The sequence below is a fragment of the Mytilus californianus genome, unplaced genomic scaffold (assembly GCF_021869535.1).
Source record: "Mytilus californianus isolate M0D057914Y unplaced genomic scaffold, xbMytCali1.0.p SCAF_13, whole genome shotgun sequence".
Classification (NCBI taxonomy): domain Eukaryota; kingdom Metazoa; phylum Mollusca; class Bivalvia; order Mytilida; family Mytilidae; genus Mytilus; species Mytilus californianus.
Genome location: NW_026262615.1, coordinates 38,300,583 through 38,316,084, shown reverse-complemented (window position 1 = coordinate 38,316,084; position 15,502 = coordinate 38,300,583). Strand labels below are relative to the sequence as shown.

The window sequence follows — 15,502 nt, the reverse complement described above, 5'->3', positions numbered from 1 at the left end:
GTTGTCGTCAATTTACTATGCTGAGCCTGACTCAGCTAGTATAACCATGTGATTGAATCGCAATCTCGGCAAATTATAAAAATAACAACTTGTGTTTGAAGATTGTAGATTATAATTCCACCAGAAGGGATACAGGAGTTTATACAGAGTGTGTATAGTTTGGTAAACTGAAAGAAATAAAAATACAATATTTTACAATATGCACGAAAGAAATATATGAACGTTCAAGGCAATATTAATATCAAGTCAAAAACGAAAGTAGAATTCTCAGTTCAATTCATAGAAATAAACAATTACAGTTCACATTTGTGGAATAAACGTGTTTGTCAAGTTAGCGGAATTAACGGAATATATATCTAACAATTTATAATCGACTTGAAACGTACTTGACGGTGATTTGTCACAATATCCACAGGAGCAGTTTTGTTGTGGCATCCATCTGTAATAGACAGGCGAGGAAGAGAAAGTAAACGGTAGTGAACATACGGATAAGTCCAGATTCATTTCCGGAAAATAGGAATGTCTGAAAATACAATCCAATAAACGTTATAATAAATATAATTACGAACGTGATACAGCATAGTTATAATAAATACTAAAATAGTTAGAGGATGTACTACCTCTACACAAAATGATACAGTTACATATTACCAATATACCACTTTAAAGCTTGAAGTTGTTGAAAAGTCATGGGGTTTAATAAGATTAAGTATATAAAGAAGTTATGCAGTTATCCATTTACGATCAAGATATGAAGGCAATTTAGTAAATTACAAATAAGTTTTAATAACCAGTTTAGTTATTTCTTTCAATGACTTCCAAACATTAAAGATAATAATCTATTTCAAAGTTAGTATTGCTTCTTATCAATTGTCGAGTTAAATCCAGCCTGCATTGATCACTTATGTGTGCAAGGGGTCCAAATATTGGTCTCTCGCCCTCTTCTACATCATTTTGATCAACATAGCCTTCAATTCCATAATCTTGCAAATTTGCTTCTCCTTCGGTAATTCCTACGGCATTTTGAAGTTGACCTGAAGTCCGCAAGCTCAATGGAGATGAATTAACAGTGCGTAGTCTATGACCAGCCCATACCTCAAGTCGAAATCACTGTCATCAATTTGTGTAAAAATTATTTTGCTTAATCCGAACTGTGACATTCTTCGGTAAATGGTGCTTTCAGACACGGACAACAATTTAGAAATGTCGGATATTTTAAATCCATTTTCCAGAACATTTTTTAGAACAGACTTTGGAATATCAAATTTCGGAGGGCCTCATTCAGAGTTTATTTTATTAAGGGCAGACGTTCCATATTTTACACATTCAGTTCTTAACTTCATCATATCTGTCCTACTAGATACACCTAATATTTCCATTTTATGTGTCGAAAGCCTACATACAATGTCTGGAAATGCTTGCTGCAAGTTTAATTTCTTTAAAACGTTTAACATTTTAGTATTCACAGCCATGGCCGCCATGTTGGTTCGGTGAGATTCAAATACACGCCACGCTTCCGGTTAATCACGGGAACCACCATCACATAATAAAAAAGCACCTTATTATAATAAAAAAGCACCATCGTACAATAGAAAAGCACCTTCGTATAATACAAAAGCACCATCGTATAATACAAAAGCACCATCGTATAATAGAAAAGCACCTTCGTATAATAGAAAACCACCATCGTATAATAGAAAACCACCTTCGTATAATAGAAAACCACCTTCGTATAATAGAAAAGCACCTTCGTATAATAGAAAACCACCATCGTATAATAGAAAAGCACCTTCGTATAATAGAAAAGCACTATCGTATAATAGAAAACCACCTTCGTATAATAGAAAACCACCATCGTATAAATAAAAGCAATAAAAACGACACATAAGACAGCTATGACGTTCCATATTCATCTATGGATCTTTACTATACGTGTAGCAATACATTTTACATAGACTAGTTCTTACATTTTTATGCGGGATCTAACCTGTTTCCATTCTTTACTGTTCGGGTTTTCATATTTAGATGGATTGATAATAAAAGTCTGAATAAAAGGGGTAATTTCATTTTCTTCTGCTACGGAGATCATGGCATCTATGAGTAGCACAGACTGGTTAGCATGGATTTACAACAGTTTGAGTAACTTTTTCCGTTTGACTAACCGTATAAGCTAGCTTTGAGTTTGTCTAGGACAATACTATGTTGATATCTATATCTCAAGCTTGACCTCGTCCTTTATCATTTTGATAGGGTTGAAAGATGGTCTACAATATGTTAAATATATCCACTGAAATTATGAGTTTTATTTCGCGCATTGATAATTAAAGCAGGATATCTTCATATTGCATTTGCAAGCCCTAAATATGCATGTATTTTTTTTGCCGCTGGATCTTTAGCAGTGACCAATCAATGAATATCGCACAGATTGACTCCAAGAATCAAACTGAAAAAAAAAAATCTTTTTTTTTAACGTTCGAAAATGTAATATTGCTGTGAAAAGACCTCAGACCTTTGCTAATCTTGTATTGTTTTGGTTCATTTATATATGTTTCGAAGTTAAGTGTGTTGTCCATTTCGATGAAATACATTATTGTTTATGGGCTAGCTGAAACCCGCCTGCGGGTGCAGGATTTTCTCTCTGCTTTGAAGGCATATTGGTGGCCACGGGCTGTTTTCTGCTTGCTGTTTAGTAAGATTGTTGTCTCATTGACACATTCGCCGTTTCAATTCTCTATTCTTTATTTTACAAATCTTATGTTATATTTTATTTTTCAGCTTCTTCAAAAAGTAAAGATGTTCAGAAATAAAATTTGATATGATAACGTACGTACACCATATTTAAAAAAAGCGCTGAAAATTTATCAGCTGGTAAAAGTTCACCAAGTGTATTATATCAAAGTCCAACCAAGGACTTAAGCCCGTAAACTCGTTAAACGCATTCATTCGGGAATTTCGTAGAGCTGCATATCACGATCTTTCTTCGGAAGTTGATGCAACACAACGTAGATTCGCCGCGACTTTTGTGTGCTTATAATTTATCACAAGATGTTCTATCAAATTACGTATGTACACCAATGTTTCGAAACAAAGACGGATTAAATATCTGTCCGTCAATTACGAATAATTGAAACTCGAATGCTGGTTCTCTCCCTTACAACATACGGGTATCTAAGTCAACCTTGTTTTCAGAGCCAAACAGATGAACGAAAGGAAACCAGTCTATAGAAACTAGGTTATTCTTACCATGGTTACGAGTTACCAAGAGTACACGAATATATCCTGTGATCGATCATCAAATTTTGACTTTTCAACTGCATATTTTTTTCTGCGTGTATGTTAAAAAGAAACCTCAAATTGTTGCGTTTTAAATGTGTAATATCTACTCGCAGAGTTGGGTTTTTTTTTCTGAATCTTTGCTAAAATTTCGCAATTTTACAATCTATACACAATTGAGGTTAGTATGCAACATTTCGTCATATTTCTGCAAAACGCTTTTAGATAATTAACAAAACACAAATTATAATTTACTCAAAATTTATTTTTATCACTTCTAACCCAATCTTGTACTTTAAAATTGTTGTCAGGAAGCAGATTGCGTTTTTTCAATAAAAGGTACTACCGATATAATCTAAATTTCCGATCAAAAGTAGCGTTTTAAGATATTGTGACCACTCTCTTACATTAAGATGTTGATTGACCTTGCTTTGCAAATGATCATACACTATCAAAAGGAGGCGAAACTTACCTTTTATTCCATTAAAACATTACAAAATAAAACAACCAAACACGAGGCACAAAAAACAGGTACAAATACGACAAACTTGTGTAATTATGATCAATTATAGATATTGTATTTATAGATATTATTATAAATATAATTCTCCAAGTTTTTACTGTTAAACAGCAGTATGTGCCATAAAGAATAACTTTGAGTGTTAAAAAAAGAGGGGCGAAAAATACTTAGGGAATATTCAAGCTCATATTTATTTTTAAGTCGAAAACAAATTGATAATGCTATGGCAAAAAAAGAAAAACGACCAAGAAAATTAACAGTATACAAAACACAAAATAGAAAACAAAAGACTGATCAACACGAACTCTAGAATCACCCTCCTCATCATCATCAACCAACCGTGCACGACCCTCATGGATAGTTAAGGTCGTTAAAAGCCCCCTTCATCACGAACCTAAGTGCTAAACAGAGCTTATAAATGTAGGTCATTTGTTTTAGGAGTTCTTATGTTCAAACATTAGTATTGGTATTTTGGTTTTTAGTTTCTACTTATTTTATTTCTAGTTGCAGATTAAAGACGGGATGTCTCGCCGCTGTTGTCATGTTCTGTGGATATATTCCCTTGTTTGCATGGATATATATGAGCAAAAAGTACGAAAATAGTATCCAAGTAGACACTCCTGTCCATAAGCAGTCACGTGACAAATCTGTGCGTTCATTTCATGTATTTGACAGCTCATTCATTAATGTAAAAGATTTTCGAAATACAGAATATAAGTTCGTACACTATTCTTTGCTCAATATTTCCTATCCTTTTAATTGTACTGAGACATTAGATCGGGCATCACAGAAGAATGGTAATAAAATCCAAGAACCAGAAGACATTCTTTGTATGGTAAGTGAATGTTTTAATCATAATCCGATGTAGTCTTAGGCAATGTATGTATTTTTATTTGTGTTCCATTTTCCATCAATTTAAATTTTCTGTATACTGTTTTTTGTCTTTTCATCGTTTCCAAACACACCAGCCAGCTTGACAGAAAAACACACGATAAAAAACAGCCACCTAGAAAGAAAACATACGCGAAAAAACAGCCAGCTAGATAGAAAACATACGCTAAAAAACAGCCAGCTTGACAGAAAACACACGCTAAAAAAAAATCCAGCTTGAAAGAAAACACACGCTAAGAAAACTTCCAGCTAGATAGAAAACATACGCTAAAAACAGCCAGCTTGACAAAAAAACACACGCTCAAAAAAACAGCCAGCTAGAAAGAAAACATACGCTAAAAAAACAGGCAGCTTGACAGAAAACACACGCTAAAAAAACAGCCAGCTAGATAGAAAACATACGCTAAAAAAACAGCCAGCTAGATAGAAAACACATGCTAAAAAAACAGCCAGCTAGATAGAAAACATACGCTAAAAAAACAGCCAGCTAGATAGAAAACACATGCTAAAAATCAGCCAGCTAGAAAGAAAACATACGCTAAAAAAACAGCCAGGTAGATAGAAAACATACGCTAAAAAAACAGCCAGCTTGACAGAAAAGACATGCTAAAAAACAGCCAGCTAGACAGAAAACATACGATAAAAAACAGCCAGCTAGATAGAAAACATACGCTAAAAAAACAGCCAGCTTGACAGGAAACACACGCTAAAAAAACAGCCAGCTAGAAAGAAAACATACGCTAAAAAAACAGCCAGCTAGATAGAAAACATACGCTAAAAAAAGAAAAACTCACATAAACGAGGGTCTTAATGGGGACCTCCATTTCTGTACTTTTTAATTTTGTAGGTCGTTTTTGTCTATTCTTTATATGTTTTGCTCATTATTCTTTATTCTACGGACGCGTATTAGGGAAATAGTAAAGATAAAATTGGCATTGATCTTTTTTTCCAATATCGAAATTTTGACATTTGAAATCTTAAAATTTCGACTTTAACTTGAAATTTTAACTTTTCAAATTTCGAAATTTTGACTTTACTTGAAATTTAGACTTTTTAAAATCTTGAAATTTCGACTTTTTAAAAGTCGAAATTTTGACTGTTTTAAAACTCGAAATTTCGACTTTTTTAAACTCGAACTTTCGACTTCAAACTCAAAATTTCAATCTTGACTTTTTTAAAACTGAAAACTTCGACTTTTCCACAGTTTGCGATCATCACATTCACAGTCATTTTTATCAGCAAGCGGAGAACCAGATACATCACAAACTTGATAAGCACTTTTTAATAAACAACACCATTTTAAAGAGGTTATTTTAGACAGAAAATCTTGTTTTGCGAAAGAATAAATGTAATATGTTTCACGTACAAATATCTACTTCAAGTCTGGACAAACCCCGATATTTCGACACACCTACATTACGCCATACTTTTATTCAACAGTCTAATATATCAAGACAAGGGCTAATGTCTATAGAAACTAGAAAACTGAATAGCTCATGAGTCGTCTTGAATATGCATGGCATATTTGCCACTTGATTTACCATTGTTTAAACAAGGCAAAGTCTGCCACTTGCTTTTGGGAAACAAAACAGGCCTTTAAACCCAACCATAAAGCATAGGATGCTAAATGTCCTCAGCTCTGACGATCCTTAATGACAGGGGTGTGGAAACTAAAACATGGAATATGGGGAAAACAACATTTCTATTTTTCTGTCTACATGCATGTTCTTTCCGAATGAAACTCTTCAATAGTAAATGCTAATCCATATAATAATTTAAGAACAAAACCAATTTCTGAATATAAATTGCCAAAATATGTGGATGACGCTTTAATAGTTTACGTCCATGTCTCCACCTTCTAAAATTATAATAACTGTATTTGAATACTAATATCAAAGTTTAAATACTTAGAAAAAGTCGAAATTTTGAGATTTTAAAAAGTCAAAATTTCAAGTTAAAGTCAAAATTTCGAGATTTGAAAAATTAAAATTTCTAAACTTTGAAAGAAAAGTTTTAATGTTTTCTGCTTTTTGGTTGGGTTGTTGTCTCTGACGCATACCCCGTTTCCATTCTCACTGTTATAATATCTAGAAAGTATAATAGATTTGTTTCAGCAAAATTAACCTCAGATAGATTTGCTTTTATGTTTAGGTCCTTTTTGGTCATACTGATATATAGCTCCTCACCTGTTACGGGTCTTTTACATCCTTGTCTTTGAAATGTTAGGCTTTGGGCGTTCCTAATGACGGTAACCCATAACAGCGCGTCGGACGCATACACTTTATTGTGTTATATTCAATTTCAAAAATGAAAACTGCATCTACAATGGATGGTTTGCTATACACATGAATTAAATGCCTCTGAAAGCTCGATTCTTTTGAAACACTTGAAGCATCAAATTGAAATCCAACTACAAGTGTATCTATCCTGTTTAGTAGTATCTTTTTCTTTATACATGTATATTCTACGTAACTAGCTAAATATATAATATTAACTTTTACAAAATTCTATACTGACTCATTTAATGAGGGTCTGGATGAGGGATCCTTCATTTCTGTATTCTTTAATATACTAGGCAATGTTTCTCTATTCTTTATACTATTTTCCCATTATTCTCTATTTTTTTTTATATTTTAGCACCTCATTATTTTGGTCCATTTTTTTCTATTCTTTATATTTTTTACCCATTATTCTCTATTCTGTAAACCCCCATCCACACCCTCTTTAATTGGTCGCTAAATTTACCTTGGTGTATAAAAATATGGTCAGCATGTTTTTTCTTGTGGGGAACTTAATATAATGGAGTTGGGTAGGGTGTCGTCAGTTTGGAATACGCCGGATTTATGAATAAGCATCTTTGTCCTGTCGATAATGGGACGTTTAACTACGGAACACCACAGCTGTCTTATTTGGTATCTGATATTACGTTAGGTGGTTTAATTATTACAGGATGATATTTCGTCTTTACATAATACGGTTTTGACATTACTTAATAAAGTTTTGATATTTCTTAATATAGTTTTGTCATTACTTAATATGGTTTTGTCATTACAAGATGGGGTTTCACCATAATTCAATGTGGTTGTGTCATTAGGCAATGTGGTTATAACATTACTTGATGTGTATGTGGGATAACGTAATATAGATGTTTCATTACATGATGTCGTTTTGTTATTTGGTAATGGTGATTTGTTAATTCTTTATATAACTTTAATATTACATAATGATATTTCAAAATTTGACGATTTCACACTACATGATGTGTTCGTTCCAGTTTCCAGATGTGGTCCTGTCATTCTTTGATGTGGTTATCACATTACTTGATGAGGTTAAACCATGTGACCATTTTGGAAAAAAAATAGTTCTATTTTTAAACCGATTTCCATATGTCGTTTGTTTAATGTGCGTCGGATGAGTGTCGCTTTCCACTGAGTTAAAAGTTCAAATTAAAGTTCGAGTTATTGTTCAGAGTTATTTGGTATGAAAAGGGGGACGGCAGACAAAAATAAGAAAGAAAGGACTAAAAGATAACAACATTTCGGACATAAGGGGGATATCCCCAAAACACTTTGTCCGGTCGTTTGTTTTCTTTAGTTCTCATATGGAAGCCGTATTATTATACATTCGTGAAGGATTCTTCGGAACCCTGTGGCTCACCTGAGATTGCTGTTGTCAGTGTAAAAGTGTAATGTTGACTGTAAAAAGTCCATGATTCATCGGTAAAAAATAAATTAAGAAAAACGTTTTTCTGTAGATGCTTTATCTTGATCTTGACGATTACCTCCTATACTAGTTTTATAACAATGCATGGAGGTTTACAAATATATCATCACAAAACAGTTTACTTCGGTAATATTTACTGCAAAGAAAAATTATATAAAAATTAGATGAGGTATGATTGCCAATGAGACAACTCTCCACCACATACCAAATGACGTAGAAGTTAACAACTATATGGCACTGTATGGTCTTCAACAATGAGCAAAACCCATTCCTCATAGTAAGCTATAAAAGTCCCGAAATGACAAATGTAAACCAATTCAAACGCGAAACCTAATGATCCAAATGATGAATACACCGACGCCACTACCGATGACGGAATATAGGTTTGATGTGTCTCACTTCCGCGACACAAATCAAATGACTTGTACTTTATTGTCAACACATGAGACACTTTTAATCAACTCACACTAAAGTTACAGGAAACAGGGGATGAGACTAAGCGACAAAGCATCAATTCTTTAAATTTTTTTTAAGGTGTTGATTATTTGAGTATATATGAATATTAATCTTGTATTCATAAAATTGCATTTTCCGATGTACCTCGCTCTTAATTGAATAAAACTACTTTTTGGAATATCTGTTTCACAGGTGACGACAGATATGTTCCAATTGTCGTAACCACAATCCCGTCCTCTTTCCTCGAATGTGACCCACCGAATTATACCAAATCACTGGGTTTGTACTTTCACGAATAACACGACGGGTGCCACACGTTGAGTAGGATCTGCTTACCATTCCAGAGCACCCGAGACCACCCCAGGATTTTGATGGATTTATATTGCCCAGTCATACCGATCTATTGAGTTAAGTTAATTGCAACTGATTTTTAAAGTTTTGTCTTATGTTGTGCTGTTACACTACTGTCCCAGGTTAGGATAAGGGTTGACCGCTCACAAACATGTTGAACTCCGCCACATTCCTTATGTGCCTGTCCAAAGTCAAGAGCCTGTAGTTAATTGGTTGTCGTTTGTTCATGTGAGTCATATTTGTTTTTCGTAACTTATTTTGTTTTAAACAAGGCCGCTAGTTTTCTCGTTTGAATTGTTACACATTTTCACGTGGTGGCCTTTTATAGCCGACAAAACGGTGTGTTGAAGGTCGTATGGTTGCCTATAATTGCTTACATCCACTGAATTTAAACTCTGGTGGATAGTGGTCTCATTGGCAATCACACAACGTCTAACTCTACCATTAAATGTGACTCAACGTGATAACCACATCAAAGAATGGCAGAACCACATCAATTGCTGGAACGAACACATCATGTAGTGTAAAATCGTCAAATTTTTAAACATCATAACGTAATGTTAAAGCCATATAAAGAAATGGCAAATCACCATTACGAAATAACAAAACCGCATCATGTAATGAAACAACTACATTACGTTAAGCCACATACACATCAAGTAATGTTAAAACCTCATTGCCTAATGACACAACCACATTAAATATTGGTGAAACCACATCGACTCTTTGATGAGTCGGTAGGTGGCATGTTAAAAGAAAAACTTTCTGTCCCTGTCCAATGTACCGTACAATCTGTTCGAGTGGCAGTCTTAATTTCATTCCGTTTCGACCTTTATAGCAGATGTACATGTACATGTACTCTTGGGATTTATTGTTGTTTGATCTTGTATTATATTATATATTAAGTAATTGATCTGTTGAACTCCTGTTAAATAATTGCCTGCGTCCACTTTAAATGAACTTCGTTAGATAGTTGTCTCACTGGCAATCACACCACACATCCTTATTTTATATTATGTAAGATAGGAGCGGAAATTATGCCATGCCACAAGGTTCCCACGGACTTAGTGGAAGAAGATCAATGTTCTTTGTCGTTCAGATACCTCGGAATTCTCCTTTCACGAGGCTTCTTGTTATAAGTCCCCATTCCGATCAGACGTGGCTGCGTATCTATTATATATCCCGCACAAAAATTGAAAATAATACTGTGTACATCGTGTCAGTACTAAAATCACTGATAAAGAGAGACGAAAGATATCAAAGGGATATTCAAACCCATAAGTCGAAAATAAACTGACAACGCAATGGCAAAAAAGAAACTGACAAACAACAGTATACATGACAAACAACAGTATACAAAACACAACATAGAAAACAAAAGTCTGAGCAACACGAACCCAACCAAAAAGCAGGGGTGATCTCTGGTGCTCCGGAAGGGTAAGCAGATCTTCATGTTGCTCATGCAAGTACAAACCCGTACTGACTGCTGAGCTGATTATTCCCTCGGGGACGGATAATAGTCCATAGCAGTGCTATTAAAAAGGATTTATTGCCGGGCGGATAAGTCGAGGGATGACAATATATCTATACACAAGGCAATACGCGAGGGCACTTAATATTGAAGATGATACATACAGAAAACCCGACAACGTTCATATTATGTTAAATATTACTCTTAAAATTGAGAATGGAAAGAGATAACAGCCCGACCAAAGAGCAGAAAACAGACCAAGGCCACAAATGGGTCTTCAACACAGCGAGAAAGTCCCGCACCCGGAGGCAGGCTTCAGCTGGCCCCTAGACAAAAATGTGTACTAGTTCAGTGAAAATGGACGTCACACTAAATTCCGAAACATATAAATGAACTAAAATTTTTAAAAAAACATGCAAGACTAACAAAGGCCAGAGGCTCCTGACTTGGGACAGGCACAAAAATGCGGCGGGGTTAAACATGTTTTGTGAGATCTCAACCCTGCCCTATACCTCTTGACTGTCACAGCGTTGGTGTCTGCATGTTCTTTTCACGATAAATTGAGCATTTTGTGTGTATCATAATTGTAAAATGCTATATTTTATTATAATGCAATCATGCCTTGAAAAATTCATAATAAGTTGAATGACTTATGTCCAAAAATCTAGGTTCCTCACAATGGCAGGATTTTCCGATTTTATTTACAATATATATATATATATATATATATATGCATTTCAAAGTATCGTAATCTTCATGACACGTAATGCTTTCATGTGATTCAGTCATCTCAATGTAGCATTGGAACGTATAATTCCATTACTACAATTATTGTAGCTTGCATGTAATGATATCGTTGTTTATAACGTTTTCGAAATCAATTCGAGACTAAAGTTAATTTATCCAAAGCCAAAAAAAAAAGAACCTTTTATTTTCAAGATTATTTGTTACATACATGTACATTGAGTTAATATATATCATCCGGATTTTGGTTTCCATTGATATTTCACATTATTACAAGTTACAGAAGTTTTATCTTTATAAATTAAAGCACAGTTTACAGAGAACTTTCAGTCCGGCTATTGAACATTTGCTAAATTTTGGCGTTTCTGCGGGATGTTTAAATACTCAGCTACGTATGGGTGCGTGGAATCTGATGTCTTGTGTTGGGTGAATGCCATGCTCTCTGTATGGTAAAGAGGCCTTGCAACTCTTTTAGGGGTCCTTTTATAATTTGACCTATTGCAAGGCGCACTCTCTATATCCAACTTACGCCCACTTTTCACGTGCCAGTCAAGATTTTCTGCCCTTTTCCCGTTCGACCTATCTTGCAAAACCTACTTATTTATAGTACGTAATGTAACTTTGGTATCATTCTGATTAGGCTTAAAATTTTACCACTGCACGTTAAGGATGGATAAATCAATCAATCAGCTTTACAGAGAACCTTTTTACTTTGCAGAGTGATTGTACACATGATTTTTTTTTAAAACAGAACAGATAATCATAGGTCAAATCGTCAGAACAACGAGGAAAAAAATAAGAAATAGCTAAAATTAGCCCCAAAAAATAAAGAATAGAACATAATGAAGTGCTAAAATATAAAGAATAGAAAAGAACTACATAAAAAATCAAAGATTATGATCGACAATGATGGAGCCCAATCCTCTTCAAGGCCCTCCTAAGTTTATCGGTACGGATGTTTCAATGTATACGACCTGTGTGGTCAAACATTATAATATTGTTTACCTACAATATATCATTACAAGCTTATCTGCTTAGGCATGGTGCGTTAGAAATCAAATGCAAATACTAGTCCTGCGTTTGGTTCATAGCTGGACCTGAACAATACTATTCCTCGTTTTCTGGTTAAACAATTGTCTACAGTACTATGGAACTGGCATGACAATTCCGATATGTTTTATTGAAATTTTTACTGTTATAAAATTTTGGAAATCATTTTAAGTTACGGCATGTTTCTCCCTATCAATCTCCGGCGCAGAGATCGTGTCCGTTCGGTTCAATACTACGTAACACTACACTCAATTAGGTCATATTAAGTGTAGTATTGCGGAGCATGTACGGAACGGATATGAACTCTGCGCCGGAGATTGTCTCCCTAAAGCAAAACTATGATTTCTTGTCCGGATTTGGCTTTACTTTGGGTTTTTTTTGTTTTTATCATCTCTTCAACGTTTGTATAAGGTTTGGATTTTCATAGATATAAGAAGATGTGGTATGAGTGCCAATGAGACAACTCTCCATCCAAGTCAAAATTTATAAAAGTAAACCATTATAGGTCACAGTACGGTCTTCAACACGGAGCCTTGGCTCACACCGAACAGTAAGCTATAAAGGGCCCTAAAAAATTACGAGTGTAAAACCATTCAAACGGGAAAACCAACGGTCTAATCTATATAAAAAACGAGAAACGAGAAACACTTATGAACCACATCAACAAACGACAACTACTGAACATCAGATTCCTGACTTAGGACAGGTGCAAACAAATGCAGCGGGTTTAAACGTTTTAATGGTACCAAACCTTCACCCTTTTTCTGAAACAATAGTGCAACATCACAACACAGAAAGACACACTATAAAATATCAACTGAAATAGCTTAACTCAATCAAAGGACATATTAACACCATTGAACATACACTGAACTAATAAATTTGACCTATGACACAATGTAAATACAAAATAAATAAACTAAGGGAAGAATAATAAAAGTAACATGTTATATCGGTAAGAAATGTTAAACAATTAAAGAAAAACAATATGCTCGAACAAAAATATCAGCCATTTGCAAAAACTTTAAACACAGGTAAATGAAAATAATTTTGTTGTTAGGTATACGTGTACAGTACATGCATATTTGTCCTCAAGCATTAGTGAGGGAGCTACCATTTGATTTTTATAGGGGGGGAGGTGGGGGGCTAGGATGAAAAATTTTGTCCTGCCTTTTTTTTAGCTGTAATCTCTGTCCTCCTGCCTTTTTATTTTCACTCTATTTGGTCTTGCCTTTTTTTTAGTTTAGACTTTTTTTCACCTAAATTGTCGTCCTGACTTTTTTTTTTGCAAGTGTCTCATCCTGCCTTTTTTTTTTTACTCAAAACTCCTGTCCTGTCTATTTTTTTCAAATTTCATCCTAGCCCCTCATAAAAATCAAATGGTAGCTCCCTAAATAAACATTTATTTTCGAAATACGCATCTGGTACAGTACAATAGGTACCGTAAAATGTTATAACAATCTCCAAATACCAGTTTGTGTGTTATGGAAATGTGCCACAGTCGAAATATTAACACTTACAATCTCCAAGAGGTCCATGAACTCTTACACTGGGTTTGTATCTTTTATATGAGCAACACAACGGATGTCACATGTGGAGCAGGATGCTTACCTCTCCGGAGCACCTGAAATCACCCCGGTTTTTAGTGGGGCTCGTGTTGCTCAGTCTTTAAGTTTCCTATGTTGTGTACTGTATATTGTTGTTTTTCTTTTGGTCTTTTTTCGTTATTTTTTTTCCATTGCGTTGTCAGTTTGTATTTGACTTATGAGTTTGAATATCACTTTGGTATCTGTTGTCTATCTTTGGTATCTGTTGCCTCTCTTTTACATAGCTATATGTGTATTGAATGTCACTTTGGTATCTGTTGCCTCTCTTTTACATAGCTATATGTGTATTGAATGTCACTTTGGTATCTGTTGCCTCTCTTTTACATAGCTATATGTGTATTGAATGTCACTTTGGTATCTGTTGCCTCTCTTTTACATAGCTATATGTGTATTGAATGTCACTTTGATATCTGTTGCCTCTCTTTTACATAGCTATATGTGTATTGAATGTCACTTTGGTATCTGTTGCCTCTCTTTTACATAGCTATATGTGTATTGAATGTCACTTTGGTATCTGTTGTCTCTCTTTTACATAGCTATATGTGTATTATAGAAGAGACCAAAACTTCTGGAGAATTATAAGAACCCATGCTGGATTGAAGATGGACGACTTCGTTGTCTACCGTACTTCCACATTTTTGGTGTATGTAAATCAGGAACGACAGATTTATTCCGTCGGTTGGTGATACATCACCAGATTATACCAAACAAAGGAATTACGAAAAAGGAAACATGGTTCTGGTCATGGAAACGGTATGGTGAACGTAAGTTGTCACATAAACGAAATGTTACGTTAGGCTTTTGCATGATAAATGATCAATGGCAAATATTTCATGCATATTTAGGAAGGGAACACTTGAATTGATGCGGTCTTTAAATAAACAAGACTGGATGAATTAAGAATTTCAACGCACCACAATGTGCTCAAACGGAAATACAATTTGTCTTACTAAAAACTAGCAAGATTGAGGTCACCACAAACCGACTATAACAACTGAACTTGACGAAAACAGTTTACTTACTAATACTTTCAACACTAGAAACAATTAAACGTAATTCATCAGTTGGCAGTGTGGATTTGGAAGAGGAATAGGATAGTCTAAATCATATACCGGCGATTTCGCAGGTGTCTTCCAGTGTTATTGATATGTATAAGAGATTGAAATATAAACTGGGTTCCCACTATAATGCGAAAATTGGAAATTATTAAACGTTACTGAACTTTGTTTTCAGATTGGGACGGTCAAATTGCAACACTGAAGAATTTTACCGACACATTCGATGTTTTACCACAACGACTTACATATAGTTATGACTTAGATATGTACTATTCACATTTTGTGGCAGGTAAAATAATAATTATTCCACTATTTCAAATTGTGGTTGATATTGACGTTTGACTTAAATGGTTCATCG

At 34.5% G+C, this 15,502-nt stretch overlaps 2 protein-coding genes across 4 annotated transcripts in view; both read left to right on the top strand.

Annotated features, from left to right (window-relative positions):
- The window catches only part of LOC127723610 (carbohydrate sulfotransferase 15-like), a 54,042-nt gene that overhangs the window by 31,154 nt on the left and 7,386 nt on the right, over positions 1-15,502 (top strand). For 2 of the 3 annotated variants that reach the window (XM_052230303.1, XM_052230305.1), the window contains exons 2-5: positions 2,776-2,823; positions 4,298-4,628; positions 14,640-14,850; positions 15,320-15,433. In XM_052230303.1, coding sequence (XP_052086263.1) covers positions 2,816-2,823; positions 4,298-4,628; positions 14,640-14,850; positions 15,320-15,433 — 664 coding nt within the window. In that variant the 5' untranslated portion in view covers positions 2,776-2,815. The remainder of the gene's footprint in view (positions 1-2,775; positions 2,824-4,297; positions 4,629-14,639; positions 14,851-15,319; positions 15,434-15,502) is intronic. The other variant, XM_052230304.1, reaches the window with a different exon arrangement.
- The window catches only part of LOC127723621 (60S ribosomal protein L7-like), a 244,298-nt gene continuing 239,568 nt past the window's right edge, over positions 10,773-15,502 (top strand). The window contains exon 1 of the mRNA XM_052230328.1: positions 10,773-10,778. The gene's annotated coding sequence lies outside the window, so the exon portion shown is untranslated. The remainder of the gene's footprint in view (positions 10,779-15,502) is intronic.